Below are 26,670 nucleotides of genomic sequence, written 5' to 3'. Positions count from 1 at the left end.
ACAGGTAGCAGTGTCCAGCCCAACGCCTGAAGCAAGCAGGCTCTCAACAAAGGGCTCCCTCCTCTTTCCCACCCTTTCTCTGCTTTCGGACTTCGCTTCTCTTCCCTGACAGTCTGCCTCAACTAATTTTGATATGGCCTCTCTCAGCCCCTCTCACTGTTACAGGCCCCCTTTTCTTTAATCCCATTCATGTAGTGTTTTACCACAATGCATTCAGCCTGTATGCAGAATTTACCTTGTCAGGATAACTGTCTTTGCCCAAGTAGGAGCAGTTAACACCTTGTGTTTGGAGTGATTGAGTTTCCATTCATCAAATGCAGAAGCCCATTGGACGGGCTACTCTGAACATAGCACTTCAGCCCCCACTGGGCCCTATGTCCCATTGCTCCTGACTTGGTGTGTCTTGCTCCTGGGAAATCACTCATCCCCAGGCTTTACATATCAGTTGTCTCAACTCTGCCTTCTCTAGTATTTCAACCTAGACATGCAGAGTAGCACTCAATTTTAAGCCCAAATCCTGAAACAAGATAAGCTGGAGGTGTTAAGACTATACACGAATGTATATAACATGTGACACTTTAATCTGGAATTGGGAAATGACTAGATATTGTTGTTTTTTTTTTTTTTGGCGGGGGGACGAAGTCTCGCTCTGTCACCCAGACTGGAGTGCAGTGGCGCAATCTCGGCTCACTGCAAGCTCCGCCTCCTGGGTTCACGCCATTCTCCTGCCTCAGCCTCCCGAGTAGCTGGGACTACAGGCGCCTGCCACCACGCCTGGCTATTTTTTTGTATTTTTAGTAGAGACGGGGTTTCTCCGTGTTAGCCAGGGTGGTCTCGATCTCCTGACCTCGTGATCCGCCCACCTCAGCCTCCCAAAGTGCTGGGATTACAAGCGTGAGCCACTGCGCCCGGCAATGACTAGATATTGTAACCCATAGGTCTGCCCCAATCCTCTGTCCTACACTGGGTAAGGGGTTGTGGTTTACTGTGTGCCTTCCTCTCTGTCCTCATCTTGCTGGTTTTCCAGAGCCCAGCCATTGCCCTTCAGACTAACCATCCAGTGGGGACCCAGAATGCCTGGGTTTGGAAATGGTGTTTGAGGACTTCCATCAGGATGAACGGGAGAAAGCAGCATAGGGTGGAGAGAGGGCTAGTCACTTTGGATGCCGAAGTGGATGCTGCTTTCCCTAAATTAGAAGATAGGTCAGCGATGAGCAGAGCTCCACAGACACTCCTGAAATGCAACCAGGCTCAGCACAACCATTTTTTATTGGTTTAGTCTTTTTCAAACTTGGGGGTTGGGAGCTCAATCTTCAGGGAAATAGAAAAAGAGGGAAGTATTCACATAAGGAGATGAGAAGCAGAGAGAGAATCACTTTTAGGAACACAGATTGGGAGCAGGTACAGGAGAATCCTGGGTGAGGATGAAGAATGACCCGGGATGGTTTTGGAGCTAGCCTCAGGAATCCTTTCTCTTGACCTGCGGAAGAGAGGACATTTTCAGGGTCTCAGGGGCTATGGCGCAGCAGGGATAGGGCAGGGGAGGTGGGCTCTGAGGCCTGATTTGAGTAGGGTTCGCTGGCTGTCTCCATCCTCCAGTGATGCATTCTGTGATATTCCCTGCATTTTCTCCCCAGTCTGGTTTCATTATGGTTTCATTGAGATGATAGGATATATTAGGCTGTGCCGCGGCTCTGAGATTCCTTTATGCCCATGTGTGATGTTCCATCCCCTGCCCCCATCATCTGCCCGATCCCACCCTCCTCCTTACCATGGCCATTAGCACGAGGGCACTGACCAGCACGGCATACAAGGTGGCCTTCCCTAGCAAGATCTCATAGAGGATGGTGGCAGACAGGACCCCTTGCTGGTAAGACTCTGTTGACAAGAACAGAGAGCATGTAGGTACCTGTGCACAGGTAGCTCTGGCCTCCCTCACGCCCCCACGTCTGTGGATTCTCCATGCCCTTGTTACAGAGCAGAGACGGTGAAAGATAGAAAAAGGAGAGACTCACTTACCAGAGGTGAAGCCACAGTCTGAAAGAAAACAGGGGAAGAAAAATGGATGAGAGAATGCTGCTTTGTAAGGACACTGAGCCTTACATCACAGATTCACAGGCCACAAGCACATGCATATCAGATGGTACAAAGTCAGCCTCCTTTGATAGCCCTGGTTCTGTCTCCCTCATGCTGCTCCAGTGCCAGCGACGTGGTCACTATGATCTTAGGAAACCAGGACCCCAGAAGGGGATGGGCCACACACCACTCAGGTGTTGAGCTGTATGGCTTGTCCTCAGGGGGACCTGAGAGCTGAGCTCTAAGGTGTCAGGACCTGAAGGAAGAATGAGCTTGAGGTGCTCCATTCAGCCTCTGTGCTTCTTGGGGAGGAAGTGCACACTTCCTTGATCGTCCCACCTTGTCCACTCTGACTTTCTTCTGGATCTAGTCTTGTCCTTTACATGGATCTTTTTATCTTCCCTGGTAGCTGGCCTCACCCAGTCTCCTCCAGGCATCTCCCCAGGCCCCACTCACCTGCTCTACCCCAGGCCTCAGCGCTGATCTTTTGGGTGATGGGCTTGTCCCTGTCCTCGGTCCACTCGTCATCCTCCGAGAGCCCATAGAACTGGACTTGGCAGCGGAAGTGGTTGCGGGGGTTGTGCCAGAAGGTGGCCGAGACCCTCAGGCGGCTGCTCAGGCAGTATCTGGAGTCCTCGAGGGCGGGCTGCTCCTTGAGGGGCTGTGGGTCCGTGCTGACCCCACTGTGCACCTCTTTCCCGTTCACCCACCAGCTCAGCTCCACGTGGTCGGGGTAGAAGCCTGTGGCCAGGCACACCAGCGTGGCCTTTTGGGTGTGGGAGATCTCTGCTTCTGATGGCTCAAACACAGCGACCTTGGGTGGGAACACTTTTTTCAGGTCCTCTGGAAAGGGAAGAGGGGATAGGGCTAGGGTTGTTCTGAGAGCTATCTGGTCTTGGTAGGGGCTCTGTGTATGTGAGAGAGAGAGGGCTGGGAAAGGACCATAATGAAGCACAATTATGTTACTAAGTCCTCCTTGCTTTGGAGTCACCAGCCTATTCCTCTTTGATGGTTCTACCCCTTCCTTGCTTGTCTTTTGTATCCACCCTATGGGTTGGCACTATCCATTGTCTGTCCATCTCCCAATTAGGCACTGCCTAACATTCTAGGCAATGTCTCTTCATTGCCATTATTTGATTTCCTCTCCATCAATAACAACTTGCCTACCTACTTCTCACCATTTTATGTGGTAGTTTTTTAACTGGAGCAAGGGATTGGAACCCCAAAAATCAAGATCCAAATCCTAGAACTTCCTTTGTCCACCAACAAGACTTTTAAGACAGAAATTCCTATCACTTTTTTCTGCTTGTGAAGTATGAATCACCGTTCTGACTTTGCAGAAAGTGTGTAAAGGTTAAATTATGTACGAATTCAAAAAGCCCCCTCCCAAGGACGTTATTTATATAAAATCTAAGGTGCTAGGAAGGAAGGGGAATCTGGGATGAGGGAGGCATTTTGGAACTAGGGACTTTCTTTAGATTTACAAATGGACTATTTTTTGCTTAGGACAGCCTTTGGTTTTACAGTGTGTTCATGAGAATGTGAGGTTTTTTCTTTTTGTGGTGCATGATGTCATCTTATCCATTCCTCTGCCTCCAGGTACTCCTGAGTTTTCTCAGCTCAGACAGATAGTATTTTCCCTTATTTCAAAATTAGGGACCCTTCAACCTTCTGTGTCCCTTTGCATCCAAATATTATATGTATTTTTTTTTCTACTAGCAAGTTCCCCAAATAAACATCTGATATGATCAGAGTAATTTCTTGCTACTAGTTGTGTTGATACAGTTTCTGTCCTGAGCATATCCTTTGTAGATTCTTAGGGATGACATGTAAATGCATCCCCTTTAATCCCTGAGGAACCTTCTCATTTGGTTGAATTACTTCTTTTGGACCTGCCCTCCTACTCATCTTATCTTTTTTTTTCTTTTTCTTCCCATTGATTATTTTTCATTTCTGAGCAACTCTATTAAAGTGAAGAAATATCAGTCTTAGGAGAACCTATTCCGAATCTCCTGGACAATGGAGAAAATTTATTCTGACATTTCTTCAGATTTGTGTGGATGTGACCTCCTTCCTGGGTCCCCATGGGGCCTCCTGCTGGAAGGGCTCTCTGCTTGGTTTAGTGCGCTGCTGTCACCATTTTGAAATCCTAAGTCGTTTTTTCACAAGAGCCCCCGCATTTTCATTTTGAGCTGATCCTGCAAATTCTGTAGCTGGTCCTGCTTCCCATCATGTCAATTTCCCTTCCTCCCCACAACTCCTACCTTGCTAATTACCACTATGCTTCTAAGTCTTTACTAGCTGGGCTGGGGCTAAATGATGATATCCTAACTTCTATCTGCAGCACTTTCTTTCTTTCTGCTCTCAACCTGCTTATTTTCACTCTCATCTCAAAAGCCCTGGCTCTGGGAGTCCACCAGCCCTCCAGAATGCACTCCTTTGATCTCTTCATTTAGCAAACACTCAGTCCCCATTGTAAAAATTAAAAATGTCCCTTGACCATGCATGCTGTTCTGTAGAATAGTTACTGATGCAATAGGCATGGTGAATACTAGCCGCCTCTCACCGCACACCAACACACTATCTGTACATGAGGGCAGGGGCAACTCTCCTGCATTTGTGAGTCCCTGTGGTGTGGGGCTTGTCTCTGTGGGCGTAAGTGTGTATACTAGTGAGCTTCTGGTGTAAGTGTGTGGACTAGTGAGCTACTGGTGTAAGTGTATACTAGTGAGCTTCTTGTGTAAGTGTGTGTACTAGCAAGCTGAGGGTGTGTGTGTACTGAGCTTCTGGTGTAAGTGTGTACTAGTGAGCTGCTGGTGTAAGTATGTGCACTAGTGAGCTGCCGGTGTAAGTGTGTGCACTAGTGAGCTGCTGGTGTAAGTGTGTGCACTAGTGAGCTGCTGTTGGCCTGTGGACTTGTGGGTTGGGTTCACCTTAGGCAAAATTGTGATGTTTGTCTCACATCTTCCCAACCCACCTCTAACACAGACACAGCCTTACTCCATTTCCATACTCCAGATCCTGCCCATCCTTTGGCACTGGGCTGACCCTTCCCCCTGCCTCCCTAGTGACCTCCTAGGAGGATGGGGAAAAGAAGCATTGAATTACATCAATAATCTGTGCACTCTACATGTTGATTCTCTTTTCTTCTTCACAGCAATAGTAAGTGGTAGGTATTGTTCATTATATTTTATAGTTGAGGAAACTGAGATACACACATTAATTTGCCCAAGGTCACCACATCAAAAAAGAACCAGAGGTTCAAACTCGGCCTTTATCTGGCTCTCAAGTCTGGGTCTTTTCTGCATCCCAGTTGACTGCAGGAACCCTACATTTCCTCTGGATACACTTCACTGTAGCTGAGCCCTATTACACCCGGCTTAATGACAGCCTAATTACAAGTGGTACAGGTTAATATACCAATATCGTGAGTTCTCTTCTCTGGCCTCAGGGCAGTCCTCACCAGGTAACGTTTAGGGCCCCTTTTCAGCTCTCAGGGCCTAAAATCTTCCAGAGAATTTTCCTTGTCTCTCAGGCAAAAATATCCGCATTTTAAATGTGTGTTTGTGGCAAATGAACTCCCTGAACATCTGGGCTGTTTATCCTAGAATACTTAGTCTGCTAAAGGGAGATTTCAGGATAGGGGAGGGAGCTACATGGAGGCAGGGGTGGTAAGTATACCCCAGTGGCTGAGGTTATGTGCCCTACTCTCAGGTCAGCACCTCTTTGCTGACCAGCCCATGGGCAAGCATGAATAGTGTGCCCTCACCCTGGACCCAGGGATCTCTGGCTTAGGAGGAATAGGAACCAGGAACAGGAGTTTTAAGTCGGATTATAGATCTACACTTGTAAAGAGTAAACTTTCATTCTTTACTGACTCATGTTCATCTCTCTTTTTGGCCTCTCTGTCCCACTTTTGTTTGGCAGGCTTTTTCTGCTGTGTTCTACTGCACCCTCGGCTGCAGGATTTCTGCCACCTGACATCCACCCGCCTGCCCGCAATGCTGACCCCTGCCCACCCGCACTGCTCCCAGCCCTCTCAGCTCTTTTTGCCTACCAGTAGCAGTTACCCACATTCCTACCCATTCCCCAAACCAGGATTTCCCTTCGTCCTCTCCAGTTTCGCCTCTCCCAGAATCCTAACAAATTCTCTCTTCTCTATCGTTCGCCTTCTCTCTAAACACCCCAGAGAAAAGATTAAAAGCGGCCTCGCCCTCTGCTCAGCTTCCCGGACTCTGAGCACCTGCCCACCCCCTCCCTCTTTCCCAGTGTCTTCCCAGGAGCGGGGAGGTGACGCTGCAGAGCTGACCCCGGACACGCAGCTCCTCCCGCTCCGGACACCCAGCTCCTCCAGCTCCGGTCTGCCCTCCGACCCCGGGGACCCAGGGGCTGGGAGGTGGAGAGACGCCCGAATCTCACCTATGACTGTGAGCCTGGTGCCCGGCCCGAAGTACTGCTCGTAGGAGCACGGAGGTGCACCCCGGCACGCAAACCACTAAGGCTCCCTGAGCTCCTGCCCACCTTGGGGACCCAGCCCAGGTCTCCTAGCACAGGGCGGGACCAGGTGCCGCGAAGCAGCCACCTTCCACCCGGACCCCGCCGTCCGGATGTTCCCGCGGCAACTCACCCAGCACGGTCAGCCGGCTGCCGGCCCCGAAAGTCAGGACGCTGGCCCCAGAGCACAGCCAGCGGACTCCCCACAAAAACCGGACCCAAGCCGCCCGCGCCCGCGCCCCTGCGGCCCGCGCTCACCGAGCACCAGGAGCCGCGTGCCTGGTCCGAAGTACTGGGTCTCTTGGTCACGGCCCCCGAGCCCCACACAAAAACCCGAGCGCCGTCTCTCCCCAGGTCCCCCGGCGCCCCCAGCTTACCCAGCACTGAGAGCCGGGTCCCGGCGCCGAAGTACTGAGTGTTTTGGCTCACAGCCCCGAGACGCAGCACAAAAACTGGCCCTGCTATGCCCCCGGCCTCCCCGGTTCCCGGGCTTCCGCGAGAGCCCCCGCTTACCGAGCACTGTCAGCCGGGTGCCTGGGCAAAAATACTGCGGATCTGTGCTCACAGCCTGGAGGCCCAGGACAAAAACCGGTGCTGCCCGCCCTGCTATCCCAGACTCAGCTCGGGTCCTTCCCACCGCTGAGAGCCCCATCGCCCTCCCAGCACCCAGAACCAGGAGTCCTCGGCCCAGACGCCCAGCAGCGCCTCTCAGCACAGCCCCTCTCGGAGTGGGGCAGCTGCTCAACTCTGCCCATCCCGCCCTCTCGGAGCGCTCCGGAGCCCCAACCGCCTCCTTACCCAGCACGGTCAGCCTAGAGCCTTCTCCAAAGAACAGCTGCGCGGTGTTAGCACAGCCCTGGGGACCCTGGCGCAAACCCCGCTTTCGCCGAGGAGGGCCCTGGATGGCCCAGTGTCCACTCCCCTAAGAACAGGGTTCTGGGGTCGTCCAGGCTGGGCAGCCCTCCCTCTCTCCCACCTGGAGCCCCCTTCTTACCTAGCACGGTGAGCCGTGTGCCTGGCCCAAAGAACTGCTCACCGTAGGAGCACAGCAGGAAGGGGCTGCCCAGAATTCCTTCTCCTTCCCCACCTTCCTTAGCACGGGTAGAGAGCACACCCTCCCTCTCTTTCCTGAGCCTGTCTCTTCCTGTCTCGAATTAGCTGGACACGGTAACGTGGATCTTGCATGAGGTCACCACCAATTTGCAGAGGAGAATCCACTTGGCTTGGGGACAACACAGTGGATTCGAAATCTGAAGGGGCATTGGTGGTACTGGAAAGGCTGAAGCTGGGCGATGTTGCAGGCTGGACCTTGCCTCTTCCTAGTTGTATGACCTGTAACCTCTCTGATCTCAGTTTCCTCATCGGAAAAATGGGACAATATCTTTCCCTCAGGGTTTTCATCAGTCTTAATAAATAATGCATGTGCAAGTACTTTGTCAAGAACAAGTTTTATTAAAAGTGCTGAGTGATAATCCCACTTCGCTGTCTTGGCCTTCTTATTTCTAGGAAGCTGAGTGTGGACAGGAAGATGGACAGGGGCTCGCTGGGTTGGAGGACCCTGCAAGACAACAGCTGGGAACAGCCCCAGAGACCTCTTCCCACCTGGTAGCTGCATTCCCTGGGCTGGGTGGGGATGTTTTTGGCAGCAGGGTTTTTTGTAAAAGCACCTCCTCTACCTGAATCATTGTGCTCCCCCCAGTCCCCACAATGTTACACCGTGATACAAAAATGTTTCCTCCCTGATAGTCTCCCTCCCCCAACCACTGGGCAGAGGCAGGAAGCGCAGGTGGCAGAGGTTAGTCTGATTGTGTGGGGCTTGGAAAAGACAAAGGCAGTAAATTAAAATGGGAAGGGCTTGGGGAAAGTCACAGTGATGGTAATGGTGGGGGGGGTGGAGGGGCCCCTCCTTGGAACAGGCACCACCCTGAGCAGACCATCTATGTCACTGGATCTCCCTGGGGGGGCTCACTGTGCCCATCTGCTCAGACTGGCATTTATAGTGAAGTGGGTGGGAGGAGCGAGGGGTGGCAGGGCAGCTCATAGGAAAATCCGCAGAGCAGTGGATGGCACCATATGACAGGAGGACAAACAATCCAGAAACCTCTGTAATTTTCTTTTGTTCTGTTGCTTCCTGAACAAAGTCCAAACTCCAGAGTCCTCATTTACTCCACAAGTGTTTAGTGAACTTCCACCATGTGCAGGCTCCATGCTGGTTGCATGGAGATAAGTTTATTCCCAGAGTGGCATGCACCAACCTGCCTTTCCAGCACTAATTTTGATTACTCCCATTTCTGAACCTTGCAACCAGCTAAATGGGCCTACCCAGAGGTACCTAACCATGTCATTAGGGCTTTTGTTCATGCCTCTGATCAGCATGGCCATTCTCTGGAATGAACAACTGAGACCAATTCTTCCTTTGAAGAGATTGCCACCTTCTCAGACTCTTTCCTGATTATCCCAGTAAGAAATTGAGGACCATTCTCTGACTACATTTTAGTAAGCAGTTCATGTTGCTCTTTCAAAGCATGGACTTGCATGCGACTCTTTCTGTTCATGATTGAGTCGCTCTGTGCACAGATAAGCTTCTTGGGGACTGTAATTGGGTATCTTAATTTTCTTGGAAGTTGATAACACATCGCAGGGATATGTGTTTAGTGAGTGGATGTGTGTACATGTGTGTAAATATAAACATATATATATATACACACGTGTGCATACATGCACACATGCATCTTTGAATGCATGTATGTGTTGCAACAAAGAGGGAAGACTGTGTGGTGTAGTCCTATAAATGGAAGGGTAATGGCTATTTCAGGCAAGACTTATGGTGATGATTGCTCCCGGGTTGGGTGATTTTGGGTTCACTCATTTATTCAGTTTTTTATTCATACATACCTATGTGGTGTCTACACTAAACTGAGGTTCTATACTATAGCCCTGGGATACTATCATCAAATGCATCCTTGTTAACAAGGAGTTCATAGTCCCTGGGGGTATCAGACAAATAAAGAGGTAGTTTCCAGCAAGTGTGATGTATCACAAAGAAGGTTATGCACAAGGCACTGTGATAGCAAAATAAAGGGTGTATTTAATCCAGCTTCAGGGGAAGAAGAGGTAAGGAAGGGGCAAGAAAGGGCCAGAGAAAGCTTTTTGGAGGGGAAGACATAGAAGCTAAATCTTTAAGTCTAAACAAGAGTTACCATGGGGAGAAGAGTACTTTATCACCCCAGGAGGAAGAGCATGTGCAAAGTGTCTTGAAAGAAGAAGCTCAGGGGCTTCAGGGATGAGAGAAGTGAGGAGAGTGTGGAAGGAGATGGGGATAATCATCAGGTCTTCTGTGCCACCTTTAGGATTTGGCACTCCATCACCATGGTGACAGTGAAACAACGGAGAGCTTTTGAAGGAATTCTAAAAGTAGGGATGGGGCTGATTCCCAGTTTTAGATAACTTTATTTTCTATCCTTCTGGGAATGATCAGGGGACATTTTCACACTGGTTTAATTCACTAGAGAGAAATTTATAAACAGATTGGTAAGTGAAACTGGAGGACACATCTTCCATTGAAAATAAGTTTCCAAGTCAGAGCATCTCTTCTTCAGAGCTGGGAAATCAACTTGGTGAACCAATGAGGATGAATGGAGTGCTCGGTAAGATAGCTGCGAGGAAGGTGGGTGATGCATATGGAACCCAGCTTTGTTAGTCATGGGGACATGGCCAGCTGGAGGGTGAATACACCTGTATAGGTTGGCTCTTCCTCTGAACACGTCTTTTCTGGGCAGAACAGTATAGTTGGATATAGAAAATTCCTATACTCAACATCTGTGTCTTCCTAGGCTGTTCTAGGAGTAACTTCTTCAGCTCCCATCACTGCCTTTCACATTGAATTAACCTCTGCTATTGATCTCAAGGTGGGCCCCTTACTCTTCTTATGTGAAGAGTCTGCATTTTACTTGAGTACCTCTTGTTTCTATCCTGACTGAATGGGGAGAGTCACGGGGAGTTCAGAGACAGCCAAGGAGCTATCCAGACATTCACAACTCAGAGTCAGGCCAGATCAGAACATTTTTATTGGCTTAGTCACTTAGGAATGCTAAGGTGCCCCTGGGTTAGGGAGATTTCAGCCGTGAGTGTGCAGGCGTGCATGCACATAGTGGGTATCTATTGGGATGTAGAGAGGTGAGAGCAGCTCTTCAGAAGCACTGGCAAAAGAAGAATGTATATTGAAATCACAACGGGTTAGAAGCTCCTAATTCCACTTCCAGGGCTGCCTTCAGAAATCCTTCCTCTTGACCTGCAGAAGAGAAAGCTTTGGGGGTTATTAAGAGCCAGGAGTTGTGAGGATTGAGAGGAAGTAGTAGGGTCCGTTGACCTTACAAATAGTAAGGCTCATCACAACATCCATTGGATTTTCAGGTGACTCCAGCTTCTCCTTCCCAGCATGACCCTTCCACTGTGATCCTACAGAGGTGCAAGCTATCTTCTGAGGCACCTGAATGAAACCTCTTCCCTCCCTACTGCCCAGCTCCAATCCTAGCAGAGACTCTATACTTCTGGGTCTGAGTTGCTTGGTGTCAATGTGTCACCTCCAGCCTGCTAGCCCCATCCTGCCCTCCTGCTTACCATGGCCATCAACATGAGGGCACTGACCAGCACAGCATACAGGGTGGCCTTCCCCAGCAGGATCTCATAGAGGATGGTGGCAGACAGGACCCCTTGCTGGTAGGACACTGTTGGCAGGGAGGAAGGACAGGTGGATACCTGTGCACAGATAGCTCTGGTCTCTCCCACCCTCCACCCTCCACCCTCCACCCTCCACCCTCCACCCTCCGTTGTCTGTGAGTTCTTCATGCCTTGGTTCTAGATCAAGAACCATGAGAGAGGGAGAGAAAAAGGAAGGGCTTACTTACCCGAGGTGAAGCCACAGTCTGAAAGAAAGCAGGAAGAGGAAAATAAATGAGAGACCTCATTTTCATAGGCAATTAAAAGTAAAGTCAGATTTGCAGTTGGCACAGACTCCCAGGCCCAGACCAGCTTCCTCTGACAGCCCAGCACCTCCTTTCCTCTGCCGTGCCAATGTCAGCCACAATGTCCTTGCAATGCATGGCAGGTGGCAGCACTGAGGGGGCTGGGGGGTACCACTCAGATGACAGATACACAGGTCACATAGAAAGGGGACCCAGTTGCTTGGCTCTGTTGGGCTGAGAATCTGGCAGAATGAACTACAGGTGCCCAGTTCTCCTTCATGGTATGTGCTGGTTCCTTTCTTTTTGGATCTGGTCTTGTCCTCTACCTGGATCTTTCCATTTGCCCTGGTAGCCGGTCTCACCTAATCTCCTCCAGGCATCTCCCCAGGCCCCACTCACCTGCTCTACCCCAGACCTCGGCGCTGATCTTTTGGGTGATGGGCTTGTCCCTGTCCTCGGTCCACTCGTCATCCTCCGAGAGCCCATAGAACTGGACTTGGCAGCGGAAGTGGTTGCGGGGGTTGTGCCAGAAGGTGGCCGAGACCCTCAGGCGGCTGCTCAGGCAGTATCTGGAGTCCTCGAGGGCGGGCTGCTCCTTGAGGGGCTGTGGGTCCGTGCTGACCCCACTGTGCACCTCTTTCCCGTTCACCCACCAGCTCAGCTCCACGTGGTCGGGGTAGAAGCCTGTGGCCAGGCACACCAGCGTGGCCTTTTGGGTGTGGGAGATCTCTGCTTCTGATGGCTCAAACACAGCGACCTTGGGTGGGAACACCTTTTTCAGGTCCTCTGGAAAGGGAAGAGGGGTTGGAACCAGGGTTGCTCTGAGAGCTGTCTGGTCCTGGTAGGGGCTCTGTGTGTGTGGGAGAGAGAGGGCTGGGAATGGGCCATAATGAAGCACAATTATGTCATTCTAGGCCCTCATTGTTTTGGGGTCACCATCCTAGTATTTGTTGCTCTCTCTCCACTTTGCCCCTTCTTTCTATGCTGTCCCATGGATGCACATTGCCTACTGTCTCCCCAGCTTCCTATGGTCACATTATATCCTGATTGTCTTGGCTGCTTTTACTGAGGTTTGTCTGATCATCTATCCAAATAATTTATCTGTGTAGCTTTCTTCTTCAAAGCCTTACTTGGTGCATGGCTATGTAATCCTGAAACTTGAGGTAGGAGACTCTCATTAGTGGCATAATTACAATAACTAAATTGATTTTTTCTAATTATAATTTTCCTTTTTTAAATCAAAATGTATTTATTTGTCTCGTGGGATAGTAATACATGTTAGAATTAGCTTTTCTTTTCTAGAAAAGACACTTTTCCATCACATCTGACTCCCCCACCTGTGCAGCACCTTTTTAAAAAATTTTCTTTTCTTGCATGTAACCCTCTTTAAAGAGCCAAACCTCGTCAATATCTGATGGGATGGTCCACATTTCCTCCTCCCCTGGGGCACAGGAGGGTGTGGTAGCTTGTCCAGGATGGCTGAAATCCCATGGAAGCTGATGGTCATGGGATTAACCCTTTCTTCTCTCAGAGTGTCCAGCAACCCTGCCTGGCCAGGATTGGAATCCATCTACAGCTAAGCTTTGCATTTTCAAAAGTAGTGCAAGCTAGACCATTGAGTATGAATGAACCACAAAGTCCAAGGGCCATTTCAGTAGAAGGCTCACACTGCAGAGCTCTGGACCCTTTCACATGCTTGACAGAGGAGAAAAAGAATTTCTGGGATCTTTGGAATGAATGATCTCATCTGAAGACACATGAGGAGTGGAAGAAACCACAATTTACCGTGCCCTTTGCTTGGCTCTGTTCCAACCATGAGAGTGAGCTTTTGGTTCAGAAATGTGGCAAGTCTAGATATGGGTTCTTTATCCAAATTTGGGAAATGTTTTTGATGGGAAAATTGAGATGCAGGTTTGGAAAAAGGCAAACCCTGTGACCCAGTGATGATAAACAACAGGAATGAAAAGGATTGTCACCACTAGTTGAATCCTTTACGGAATCCTTTACAAAGGATTTTCATATAAGTTAGTCCCTTCCGTTTCTATGTCTTAGAGAGAAGGAGGCAGCTTAAGTTGCTTTTCAAATTGCACACCTCCCCCACCACAGCCCCTTGAACCCAGGCCTTTGAATCTGGTGATTTGTACTTTCCACTCAACTCCCTGGTGTGTGTCCCCACCTACGTGAATGTCTGCCCAAGCCCCTAACCTTCGGTAGACCCTGTGCGTCCCATTCCTCCATCCTTGTCTGTGTCTCCATCCTAGACCTCATCCTATCCCAAGCCCGTTCCACGGCCTGTCTGCTTCCTCCCCAGCATCAGGAAGGTTGTACTAGGGCTTCCTGGTGGGGCCTTTATGCTATTATTCCAGCACAAATTCTGAGGCTTAAGAAAATGAAGTCTCGGCCAGGTGCGGTGGCTCACGTTTATGATAACAGCACTTTGGGAGGCCGAGGAGGGCGGATAACGAGGTCAGGAGTTCGACACCAGCCTGGCTAACACAGTGAAACCCCATCTCTACTAAAAATGCAAAAAGTAGCTGGGTGTGGTGGCAGGAACCTGTAATCTCAGCTACTTGGGAGGCCAAGCCAGGAGAATCACTCCAACTCAGGAGGCGGAGGTTGCAGTGAGCCGAGATCGTGCCACTGCACTCCAGCCTGGGCAACAGAGCTAGACACCATCTCAGAAAAAAAAAATAAAATAGTCTCCTACCCATTTTGTCTTCTTTATACCTTATCTGTTGCTAAGATAATGTCAGTTTCCAGTTGTAACACTCTCTTCAGACCTATCTCCCAAACACCTGCCAAGCACGGGGCACCTCAGAGACTCCCTGCAGCTCACCCAGTGCTGTGACAGGGACTTCTGCCCTCGGGCTTCAAGAGCAGCCCTGAAACCACTCGTCTCCCCAGCCTGGTGCCCCCTGGCTCATGAACCTTTAAACTACCTCAGGAAGACATAGATGTATCGTCTAAGACTAGTAGAGAAAGAAGGAGGAAGATGAGGGCATGAGCAGAGTTCTGTGCTGGAGGCTGGCAGTGGGCAGAATCTTAAGAGAGAAGACAGAGCTAGTCACCAAATGGAGTCAACAACGCAGAACTGGAGTTAGAATGGGAAGAAAAAAAAAAGGAGAAGATGCAATTTAAAAAAGGGAAAGTAAAACAATATATCCACTAAGAAAGTAGAGATGAGAAGAGTCCCAGAAAACAATGAAAAGAAGAGCGAAAAAACACACAGCCCTGAAGACTAAGCAAGGAGCTCTACAGCTGAGGAGCTGCAGCCAACACAGCAGAGCAACAAGCTGGAAGAGCTCCAGGGAAGGGAGGAGAGGGCACAGCGCTCCAGGTAGGAAGGGGTGACCCTGACCTCCATTCTTACATCCAATTCCCTTCCCAGCAACAGATAATTGCGGTCAAACCCAGGCACCCCCGAGTCAAGAGTGGAGCCCCCATACCTGTCACAGTGAGCCTGGTCCCGTTCCCAAAGTGGAGGGGCGAATTATAGGAGCACAGCTGCAGAGGCTTAGATAAAACCCACCTGGAGATCTCCAGCCAGAGGGCAAGTCTTAGCTCCCTGACAGCAGGATGGCTGCCTTTCTCTGCCTGGATTCACGGCTCTGGACTAAAGGGATTCTGTTAGGAAAAAGGCCTAAGCATACTGTGCGACATGAGGTGCAAGAGGAAGAGGCTTAGGAGAGGCAGAGCCATGCACGTAAGAGGGAGGACGAGCCGAGAAGGGAGTGAGGAGGCAGATTATGGACTGAAGACTTAGAGAAGAGAAACAGAGGAGTCAGCCAAGACACACCAAAAGGGAAGGCAGGCACAGCTCTGTGGAACTCCACAGGGTAAGAGATTTCACTCAATCCTCCTCACCAGTGCTGGAAAGAGAAGCAGAGAACTGCGCCTCCAAGGGACAATGGCCCTACCACCCTGGTTCTGCAACTTACCTAGGACGGAGAGTCGAGTGCCATCTCCAAAATACTGGGGCTGATTGCTACACAGTGCATCATGAGTGTGGCAAACCCCAGAGGAGCTGGTGCGGGCCCTTCCTTCCAGAAGCTGCTCCCACACAGAACTCCTGGGGCCCCCCACACACTCCACTGACCCACATTTTCTGAGCTTTTCTTGGCTGTGTTCTCAGTGTCTACCCTCCCCAAGGGGTCCTCCTGGAACTCCAACCTTATAACACACTATCCCAAAAGAAGCCTTTTACATACCCAAGACAGAGAGCTGGGTTCCACTGCCAAAAAACAGTTTTTCATTAGTTGCACAACATTAAAGACTGGGAGGAAAACCGCCACCTGCTGCCTTCCACTCCTGCCTCCCCAAGTCCACCTGCCAGGTCCTCTCCTGTTCCCTAGTAGATTTTTAACCCTGCTAGGTAGAGGGGTGGACAATGGTACAATCCGAAACGCAGTGGTCAGCAGACCAAGAGGCCCCGTGTGATCCCCCAGGTTCCCTCTTCTGTGACTTTCTCCTTTCTGTGTGAGGGAGAGAAATGGCAGGACCGTGGTGGTAAGGTCAGAGGCTCCTTTACCTGTCATGGCCATGACTGGCACCCTTCAAGGAGACAGGAGATGCTCAAAGTGACCCCTTCCAAGCTGAGTCTACCCATCTCTCAGTAGAGGAACATAACTTGGCACAGGCAGTCTACAAAATAGTGGAGAGGGAGGCTATCCCCTCCTCATCTCCCTCGTAGGTCTTCCTGATAAAAATACGCTTTAACCTAAGCACTGGAGACAAGGCTCTGTCTGGATTCCAGCCCCTTTTTGCAAGTTCCCAGCTGTCCAGTCGTGACTTACTCACCTACAACAGTGAGCCGACTTCCCTCTCCAAAATACACGGTGTTTCCAGAACACAGCCTCCCAGGGCCACTTCAAAACCGCGCAGCCTCTGCTGAGCACAGCTGGGATTCAGGCAGAGGCTGGGAGTTCATGGAACTCTTCCCTTACAGAGATACCAGCTCTGCTTCCAGCACTCTGCGTTCCCTTCTAGAGCTTGCTCAAGACCCGGGCAGGTGACAAAAAGAGACACAGAGTGGCCTCCTATAAAATCCAGCACAAGAATATACGAAGAATCTACAGAGAACCTCTGTTAGTGAAGCAGATAGATGGAGAGGTGTTGTGACCCATTAACTACCCACCGGGCTTTCTCTGGCCTCCCCTGTCTCAGGGCACTATGAGGAGAGGCACCCTCCCCTTCCCTTTTCTGCCCCATCAGCCTGGGCTCAGCTCTGACTCTGCTCAGAGCCTCTGGGAAGCCTGGGTGGATTTGCCCTTACAGGGAGCCTCCTCTGAACTCGCTCCTGGGACATGAGATGACGTCTCCCTTAACCTGGCCTCAGGAGCTGGGATCTCCGTTCTCTTTGACATTTCCCAGGACAGAGTCCTCCCTCATCGCACCCCTCCTAGAGACCCCCAGCCTTACCTACAACAGTTAACTTGGTCCCTGAACCGAAGGTGTAGTCATAGTTAGCACATAAGGATACAGCCACTCTAAAAGGAAACGTGGACCCACTTTTCCCTATGACGGATCTGCAAAAGTACCTGAAAAAGTCTTACCTACAACTGTGAGTCTGGTGCCTTGTCCAAAGAAAGCTTCAGTGTTCACACAGTGACAGGGGTCAAGGTGAAAATCACATTCAAGGCATAGAGTGGGGAGAGGGCCCTGGCTAGGGTGGAGGACAGTGAGCTAAGAAATCTCCTCCTGTGCTGTATGTGTATTGCATATTGCACAGAAGAACACTTTGACTTTTGCTTTTTAGGACCATGGAGAATGAGAGTCCATCCACAGGGTCCTAGGTCCCTTTCTCAAAGGACACCCCATTCATGCTCCCTCTCTGAGGGTCCATCAAAAGGGAAAGGGCGTGGCCTGCAGAGGACGGCAAGGCCCAGAACCTATGACTCCATCTATAGGTAGCCCTGACTTCTTCCCAAATCCTCTGGAGAGCCGGTCACCTCCAATGAACCTTCCACCCGACTGTCTCAATTTTGTGGGTATCAGGACTATCCCTGAGTCCTCCACTTGAGAGGTTCCTGAGGCATTCTTCTTATGTCTGAGCTCTCTCTGCTTGGGAAGCTTCAGTTCTCATCTGGGTCTGTCCTTGTCCATGGTCTTGGTGTGACCTGTGATCAGGAGTGAGGCAGAGGCATTCTGAACCAAATTGCATTAAGACCTGTGACCCAGGAGGAAAGAAGAGGGACTCTGGGAGTTGGGACTGCCAGAGAGGTTTTTGTAAAGGTTTCCCATAGAGTTGAATCATTGTGGCCCCCCTGTCCCCACAATGTTACAGCTTTGTACAAAAAGCCCCTCCCATGGGTCCGCCACCAGAGCCTGGGAGAAACCACCAAAGCAGCTGCTCCTTTGAGGGGAGTGGAGGGTGGGTGACATCACTCCCCGTTGTGCAAGTTGGTGGTGGGGTATGGACCAGGCTGGGGGCTTCCTTCTCGCCTCTGGGCACTGTTCTCAGGATGTTTTGAGGTCCTCAGAGCTGGGTGTCTTTGTAAGGCTGTTTGGCTAAGGGGCTGGTCTTCTCCAGTACCCACCCCTCTCCAAGCTGCCACCAGGTTGGGGCACCTCCCTGTAGGGAAGCCACAGCCCCCGTCACTACCCTGGCCCCACCCCGAGGCTGTGTGTCACTTGGAGGGTTTGAAGCTCTGAGTTAAAATCCAGAAAAAAAAAGACAAGCTTAACTACATAATGATGACACACTTGCACGGTGAAATATAAACAGAATCAAAATATACATGACAATTTGGGAAAAATATTCCCAGTTCTCACCATCAGGGCTAATCTCCTCAACATACGGTAAGCTCCTAAAAATCAATAAGAAAATAACCCAGCAGCCCGATAAAAATGGGCAAAGAGTAAATTGTTCAGAGAAAAATAAATACAAATGGTACCTAACTATCAGGGGAAAAAAAATCACAATAAGAAATGTAAAATTAAAAAAAAAATTCAACAAAATACACTTTTCACTAATTTGACTGACAAAATTGAATTATAGGTCCATCAGTAAGGGACTGGATAAACCGTGATATGGTCACACAGTGGAGTAATATTCAATGCTAAAAAAGAATGGAAATATTTTATATTGCTATGGAAAAATTCTCCAAGATACATTATTAACCGGAAAAGAGAAAGTCGCAGGATAGCAAAACCAGATGCCACCTTTGTCTAACAGAGGGAGGAAAAGAAGAATTATACTTTTGTATTTACTTGATTTTGTATACAGAAACACTATAAAGATACAACAGAAACTGACAAGAGTGATGACCTATTAAGAATGAGTGGAGAAGGCCGGGCGCGGTGGCTCACCCCTGTAATCCCAGCATCTTGGAAGGCCAAGGCAGGCAGATCACCTGAGGCCAGGAGTTGAGACCAGCCTGACCAACATGGCAAAACTTCATCTCCACTGAAAGTACAAAAAAAAAAAAAAAAAAAAAATTAGCTGAGTGTTGTGGTGGGTGCCAGTTATCCCAGCTATTTTGGAGGCTGCTGAGGTAGGAGAATCACTTGAACCCAGGAGGCGTAGGTTGCAGTGAGCCAAGATCGCACCACTGCACTCCAGCCTGGGTGACACAGTGAGACTCTATCAAAAAAAAAAAAAAAAAAAAAAAAAAAAAAAAAAAGAAAAGAATGAATGGAGTAGACAGAAACAAAGTGGAAGTAAAAGTTACATTTCCTTGTGTCAACGTGTCAACGTTACTGTGTTGTTTCCATTTCAGGGTCATATAGCTTTATTGTCTATTGAAAGTCAAACTTAACTATTCTAAAAAACAAGAAAATTTGGCTTTAAATAAAATATGCTACTTTAAAAACCTACTTGTTTAATTTACAAAGTCTTTTTTTTTTTTTTTTTGCCAAAGAAATGTATGTATGAAGGTATATATGAAGTCATGTAGAATTTATGTAAGAAGTTGTTTCCTTGTCCTGAATTTGCTCAGTGGGGACTTAAATACTTGGACAACTGTGAAAAATGCAGATTTCTGAGTAGTGTTCATGACCTATTGAGTCAAAATCTCCAAAACTGAGTTTACTTATTTATTTATTTAAATAAACAACCAAACAGAAAATTACCCTGGGTGTTTCTGTTACAATGCCAGGCTTGGGAACCACAGCTTGTCCCCTGACTAAAACAGGGCAGAGGTAAGCCGTGGTGAACATCAGACGGCAGTCTAGGAGTGCCATAAGTTTGGTGCCAGGGCATGGCCCTTCGAACTTAGTGAAGAAAGAAAAAGAGGAGATGGTATATCCAGGGCATTAATAGTGATGGACCTCACAACACGCTACCAAAAACCTGCATAAAAAGTTGATTGCAGCCGCGCGCGGTGGCTCACACCTGTAATCTCAGCACTTTGGGAGGCCAAGGTGGGCGAATCATGAAGTCGGGAGTTCGAGACCATCCTGGCTAACACAGTGAAACTCCATCTCTATTAAAAATACAAAAAATTAGCCGGGCGTGGTGGCACGCACCTGTAATCCCAGCTACTCAGGAGGCTGAGGCAGGAGAATCGCTTGAATCTGGGAGGCGGAGGTTGCAGTGAGCCGAGATCACACCACTGCACTCCAGCACCTGGGTGACACAGAGAGACTCTGTCAAAAAAAAAAAAAAAAAAAAAAAAAAAGTTGATTGCTCTCATCCATTGGAATGCGTCAAAGCCTCTTCCCAGTACCCTTCCTAATTGAAATGCACAGTTTATTTTGATCTATTTCTGCATGTTTTCCTGCCTTACTCACCTCTTTTACTTATCAATAATTCATCCTTCAAGTTAGCGTCTTTTAATCACCTAGTGGGGGCCCTCCTCCAGACTGGCCTTATAAATAATATGGCATCATGGCTTTTTAAAATTCCGATGGCGTTTATCCCAGTTTTGCCTCTCTGGACGGCATGCCCAAGCGCACATGGAGCGTTTTTTCCATAAAAGCCTGTAAAACCAGTTAGGCAGGTATCAGGTTGGGGGTCATTCATCCATGTGGGCAGCAGGGGGCAGCCTTTCCTTATTTTTGAGACGTAAGTACCTGCAATCTGAGCTCCGCCACTTGAGGGGGCGAGAAGAATGCGCAGCGCGTGGTGGGGCCAGGACGCGGAAGAAAGCAGGGTTACTCCCGCACCTCTGTGTCTGGGGCAAGTGGGAGACGGGGAGAGAAGCAAAGAACATTTTACATGTGCAATTCTTGAAAGCTTTCTAGCATGTTCATTTCAACCTAAATTCCTTGTTCTCAGTTGAGGAACTGAAACCCCAAGAGGCCAAAATGAGTTGCCCAATGATGATGAAGCACTGCGCCCCCAAGACTCCTTAAATTCAGGGGATGCCGCCAAACCCTGCCCCTCCGTGAAGCCGACCTCCTGTGGCCAGACTGCCGGGCTCCCAGCAGCCCTGTAGCGTGGATAAACCTCTTAAACTCTGTCTCATTATCTGTAAGCTGGGAAAAATAATACCTACCTCGTGAGGTTGTGAGAATTGCATGTGATAGTGAGTGTCGGGGTTAATCATGGTGCCAGAAGAATCAGTAAAAATGTTAGTGACTGAAGCCTGGAGCGGTGGCTCACGTCTGTAATCCCAGCACTTTGGGAAGCCGAAGCGGGTGCATCACCTGAGGTCAGGAGTTTGAGACCAGCCTGGCTAACATGGTGAAAACCTTTCTCTACTAAAAATACAAAAAATCAGCTGGGCGTGGTGGCGTGTGCCTATAATCCCAGCTACTTGGGAGGCTGAGGCAGGAGAAACACTTGAACCGGAGAGGCGGAGATTGCAGTGAGCCGAGAACCCACCATTGCACTCCAGCCTGGCGACAGAGCGAGACTGTCTCAAAAAAAAAAAAAAAAAAAAAAAAAAAGTTACTGCCTGTTGTTTTCAGAGAGATACTGTAACTGCCCAATAGGTTCACCTTGCCTACTATGTAGACAGAGCCGATTTATCAAGACAGGGGAATTGCCATAGAGAAAGAGTAATTCATGCAGAGCAGGCTGTGTAGGAGACTGGAGTTTTGTAATTACTCAAATCAAATCTTGCCGTCTCCCCAGGAATTCAAGGATCCAAGTTTTAGAGGATAATTTGGTGGGCGGAGGGGAAAGCAGTAAGTCAGGAGTGCTGATAGGCTGGGTTGGAGATGAAATCCCAGCTGTTTTCTTGTGCTGAGTCAGTTCCTGAGTGGGGGCCACAAGACCAGATGAGCTAGTTTATCCATCTGGGTGGTGCCAGCTGATCCATCGAGTGCAGGGGCTGCAAAATATCTCAAGCCCTGATCTTAGGTTTTACAATAGTGATGTTATCCCCAGGAGCAAATTAGGGAGGTTTGGAATCACAGGATCCAGCTACATGACTCCTAAACCATAATTTCTAATTTTTTGGCAAATTTGTTAGTCCTATAAAGACAGTCTAGTCTCTAGGCAAAAAGGAGGTTTGTTGTGGGAAAGGACTGTTATCATCTTTGTTTCAAACTAGAAACTAAGTTCTTCCCAAAGTTAGTTCAGCCTATGCTGGGGAAGGAATAAGGACAACTTGGACGTTAAAAGCAAGATGGAGGCTGGGCGCGGTCGTCACGGCCATAATCCCAGTACTTTGGCAGGCAGAGGAAGGTGGATCATGAGGTCAGGAGTTCAAGACCAGGCTGGCCAACATGGTGAAACCCCATCTGTACTAAAATAAAAAAAAATTAGCCAGGCATGGTGGTGCACACCTGTAGTTCCAGCTACTGGGGAGGCTGAGGCAGGGGAATCACTTGAACCTGGGAGGTAGAGGTTGCAGTGAGCCAAGATCAAGCCACTGCACTCCAGCCTGGCAACAGGTTGAGACTCCAGCTAAAAAAAAAAAAAAAAAAAAAAACCAACAACAACAACAACAAAAAAGAAAACCAAGATGGAGTTGTTTGGGTCAGGTCTCTTTCACTGTCTCAGTTACAATTTTGCAATGGCAGTTTCAATACTGGTCTCAGGATGTCTTTACCATATCCAATCTCAGGTTTTTAGCAGACATCAGAAGACCTGGAAGATATGTTAAAATGCAGTTTGCTGTCTGGGTGTGGTGGCTCACGCCTGTAATCCCAGCACCTTAGGAGGCCGAGGAACAGGCAGATCACTTTAGCCTAGGAGTTTGAGACCAGCCTGAGCAACATATGAGATCACCATCTCTACAAATAATAATAATATTAGCTGGGTTTGTGGTGTGTGCCTGTGGTCCTAGCTACTTGGGAGGCTGAGGTGGGAGGATCACTTGAGTTTGGGAGGTCAAGGCTGCAGTGAGCAGTGATCACGCCTTTGGACTTCAGTCTGGGCAAAAAAGCAAGACCCTATCTCAAAAAAAAAAAAAAAAAAGCCATTTGTTGGGCCCTGTCCCAGGAGATCTGACTCGGTGGGTCTGGGGTAGGGCCTAGCTTTTGTGTTTCTCCTAAATTCCCAGGTGATTTTGGTGTTGCTGGCTTAGGGACCACTCTTGGAGAACCATTCTTCTGGAAGGGTCTTTCTTTTCTCAGCACATTTCCCTCCACTCCATGTTTATTCCTCCACTCACTGGGTGCTTATTACATCCCAGGCTTTGCTTAATCACTGGAGATATCGGGATATGTAAGACAAGATGTACCTGCTCAAGGAGCACACAGTCGATTGCCAGGATGGACACAGCTATTGTACCTGAGCACCTAAGCACCTGAGCAGGACTAGGACAGAAGAAAGCAGAGACAGGAGGAGGACGCCTGCCTCAGACCCGAGGGAGGGCCAGCAGGGCCAGACCCAAGGGAGGTGGGGACAAGGAAGAATCAGGAAGACTTTTCTGAAAAGGATGAAGGCGAGGTTGGGAAGGGCCTCCAGTCTGAGGGTGCCATAGTGCCCAAAGACACAGGCCGGAGGCACATGGCTTATTGGATGGGCCACCAGGGCTTCTGAGGAGGGGAGGGGACAGGGGAGGAGAGCAGTGAAGAGGCCTGGGACTGGGAGAGGGGGCAGGGGTTGTGCCAGGAGAACCCTAAATTTCCCTAGGGAGCTTGGATTCTAGTTTGTTCACTGTGGGAGGCTAGGGAGCAAGGCCATAACCAGGAGCTCTCTGAGAGCAGTCATCTTGCTGCATGGAAGGGGACAATTGGGAGGAGCCCCTCAGGAGGTGCAGGGAGGCAGGGAATGGGTGATAGTGACGGGGGACTGGAGAAACATCAGAGGCCAGCGCTGACGGACTTGTCATCACCTCAGACCACAGTCGTAGCGGGATGTGAGGTGGGGCACAGAGAGCGTGGGCTTTGAAGCTAGGCAAATGAGGAGTCAACCCCAGACCTACCATCTGCTGGGCGTGGGACGTGGGTAAACTAATAAGCCTCTTTGAACCTGTTTTCTTATCTGTACCGCTGGATTAATAACTCTGGAGGGGAGAGAAAACTAAATGGGAAAATGTCTACACATAGGAATAGTGTAAACATGTTGGTATTATTCTGTGGAGGGATAAAAGGCAGACTTCTCAAAAGCACGAGGGATGGAGTCCCAGGGATTTATCTTCTCCCTTCCAGACACACGAGCCAGTTGTTGGGCAACAGGGCCAGCAGGATCACCTCCAAGCAGGACATCGGCTTGTGGGGAGTACAGACTGGGTTAGCAGGAGCACATGTGGAGAGGGGCCTCCGAGGAAGCTGAGGCGGTCAGTGCTGGGGTTTCTCTGCATATGTTTGCTCTGGGTACAGAGAGGACCCTGTGTAGTCAAAGGTGGCAGTGAGGTCTTGCCAAGCATGCCAGCGTGTCACACATCAGCACATTGGGAGCCCACAGAAGTGCCAAGGCCGAGAAACCTCTTTAAGACCACTGTTGTGGAGGGTAGAGGAGGAGAGGAAGGAGAAGGAGAAGGAGGTGGCAGTGCTCTGATGGAGGAGCAGGAGCAGGAGCAGGAGGGGCTTGCAGAGGAGACGCTCCGGGTGGTGTGTGTGTGGTGGGGGTGGGTGGTGTTCCTGGTCCTCCAGGTGCTGCCCGGCCCCTGTCAGCCAGGGGTGAACCCCTGTGGGATAAGCCTATGTGATACCAACAATCCAAGCTACACCTGTGACACAAGACACTGCTGTGGCTCTGGCTGGTGTGGACCACCATCATCATCCTCCTGAGCTGCTGCTTCATCTGCTGCCACTGCTGAGCCAAGCGCTGCCTTCAGGCCAGGCAGTGGCAACAAGAAATCAACCCCATCACCTGTAGGAAGCCCAGGATTACTCAGCACTGCCATTTTATCTTCAGTTTTGTGCCAAACTATTTACTACCTCGTCATGAGGGATTGGTTTCCCGACCTCCAACTCTTCCCCAACCATAGAGTGACTTCCAGCTATGGCATGTAGCCCTTAAGGTGGCAGTGCCCCTGGGACTCCCAGAGGCACAGAGCAGCCCCTAGTCTGAGTCCAGCAGAAGCAGCACGAGACCCCCACGCATTGCTGACCCTGGGGCCTCTGACACCAGCTGACCCAGCAGCCACCAAAGACCTGGGAACGGAGCCCAGTGTCTCTGTGGCCTGCCTGGGGGAGCTGGACTGAGGAGCCTTCCTGTGCAAGGATTTAGAATATACGGAGGAGTTGCTGAATGATTAGAGCTCTGAGCATGACAGAGTATCCCCTCCCCTCCCCGCCCCCTTACCCCCAAGCAAAGAGAAGATACTGTGTGTGCAACTGGGGCCAACAGGACGATGGCCTCAAAGCATTCAACATGCTCATCAGTGATGCTCTGGATGGCCCCCTGGACATCCATGACAGTTGGCCTGTGCAGTCTCCTGGTGACAAGGAGGAAGGTCCCTGCCAGCCCTGCAAGGAGCAAGCTTGAGAGTCTGGGCATCCACACTGGCCACGGCCCCCAGTCCCTGCTGCTGAGCACTGTGAATGAACAGGACTCTCCCAACCCCTAGAGCAACAGCTCCCAGCCAGAGACGGCCCTGTCTGCACCCAAGACCTTGGCAAAGCAACCAGGGACAGAAAGAACCAGAAGAGAAGCTTTCAATGACTTTCAGCCATTTTGTCCCCATTTTTTCTCTTCGCCTGTCCTGCATTTTTCTCCATCTCCAGGTACAGTTCGGGATGTGGATGCCTGTCCCCACACAAAAACACTTGGGATTCATTCCTGATACCCCAATTCATCCCGATTTTCCCCTCTTTAAAGTCAGATCTCACCTACCTGTTTGGTCAGAGAGAGGTGTGTTTTAAAATCCCCGAGGAAGGAGGCAGGGACTGTGCCCTCAGAGGATTATTGGTGAAGGGAATTTATGCTTAATTTCAGTTTAGGAGAATGCTGCTGTGTCTCTGCCTAGGACAGGCAGCCCATTGTGGCCCTGGGTGAGAAGGGAAGCCCACAGGGACCCAGGGTTTGTCACCTGTGGCTGCCAGTGTCTGCAGAGCCAGAATTGAGCTAATCCCATGAAAGGATGGGCGCTGATGGGCAGTTGTATGATCGGTTGCTATGGGGCTTGTTGATCTCTCAAATTCCAGGTGATAAGATCAATGAATGCTTGACTGGCCCCTTCCCAGCAGGCTCTGGGGGCTACAAACTGGTTCAGGTGTGGAATGTCATACTCCTTTACCTTTGGTTTTTCTTTGAAAAACAAACAACGAAAGACAAATGAAAACAAGAATTCTACCAGTGTTCAGGCAAGAATTCTTTTCGGGAAAAGGGATGTTTGTGGCTCTTCCCCGCACTGGCATTCAAAAGCTTGGCTGCAGAATGGCTATCATTAAAATGTCCAAAAAATAGAAGATGCTGGTGAGGCTGCAGAGGAAAGGGCACGCTTGTACACTGTTGGCCAGCGTATAAATTAGTTCATGGAAAAATTAATGCAGAAAGCAGTTTGGAGATTCCTGAAATCATTTAAATCAGAACTATGATTCCACTCAGCAATTCCTTTACTGGGCATTTACCCAAAGGAATATAATTGGTCTGCCAAAAAGACACATGCTCTTACATGTCCATCACAGCACTATTCTCAGTAGCAAAGTCGTGGAATGAACCTAGGTGTCCATCAGAGGTAGACTGGATAAAGGAAATGTGGTACATATACACCATGGAATACTATACAGCCAAGAAAAGAATGAAAACATGTCCTTTGCAGCAACATAGGTGGAGCTGGAGACCATAATCCTAAGCAAATTAACATAGGAATGGAAAACCAAATATCATGTTCTCATGTTTAAGCGGGAGCTG

General features: G+C 49.5%; 2 gene segments (V, D, J or C); both read right to left on the bottom strand.

The window, feature by feature from the left end:
* Positions 1-1,251: 1,251 nt before the first annotated feature.
* LOC102133263 (T cell receptor beta constant 2-like) lies at positions 1,252-7,319 on the bottom strand. The segment is given in 5 exon segments: positions 1,252-1,480; positions 1,772-1,878; positions 2,020-2,037; positions 2,533-2,919; positions 7,084-7,319. Coding segments are annotated over 5 exon segments (672 nt in total).
* Positions 7,320-10,617: 3,298 nt separating this feature from the next.
* Positions 10,618-26,670, bottom strand: part of LOC102137723 (T cell receptor beta constant 1-like) — a 266,137-nt gene continuing 250,084 nt past the window's right edge. The window contains 4 exon segments of the C gene segment in view: positions 10,618-10,861; positions 11,191-11,297; positions 11,478-11,495; positions 11,934-12,320. Of these exon segments, the coding sequence occupies positions 10,841-10,861; positions 11,191-11,297; positions 11,478-11,495; positions 11,934-12,320 (533 nt within the window).

Source organism: Macaca fascicularis, chromosome 3, assembly GCF_037993035.2.
Source record: "Macaca fascicularis isolate 582-1 chromosome 3, T2T-MFA8v1.1".
NCBI classification, from domain to species: domain Eukaryota; kingdom Metazoa; phylum Chordata; class Mammalia; order Primates; family Cercopithecidae; genus Macaca; species Macaca fascicularis.
This window is presented reverse-complemented; position numbering and strand designations above follow the sequence as displayed.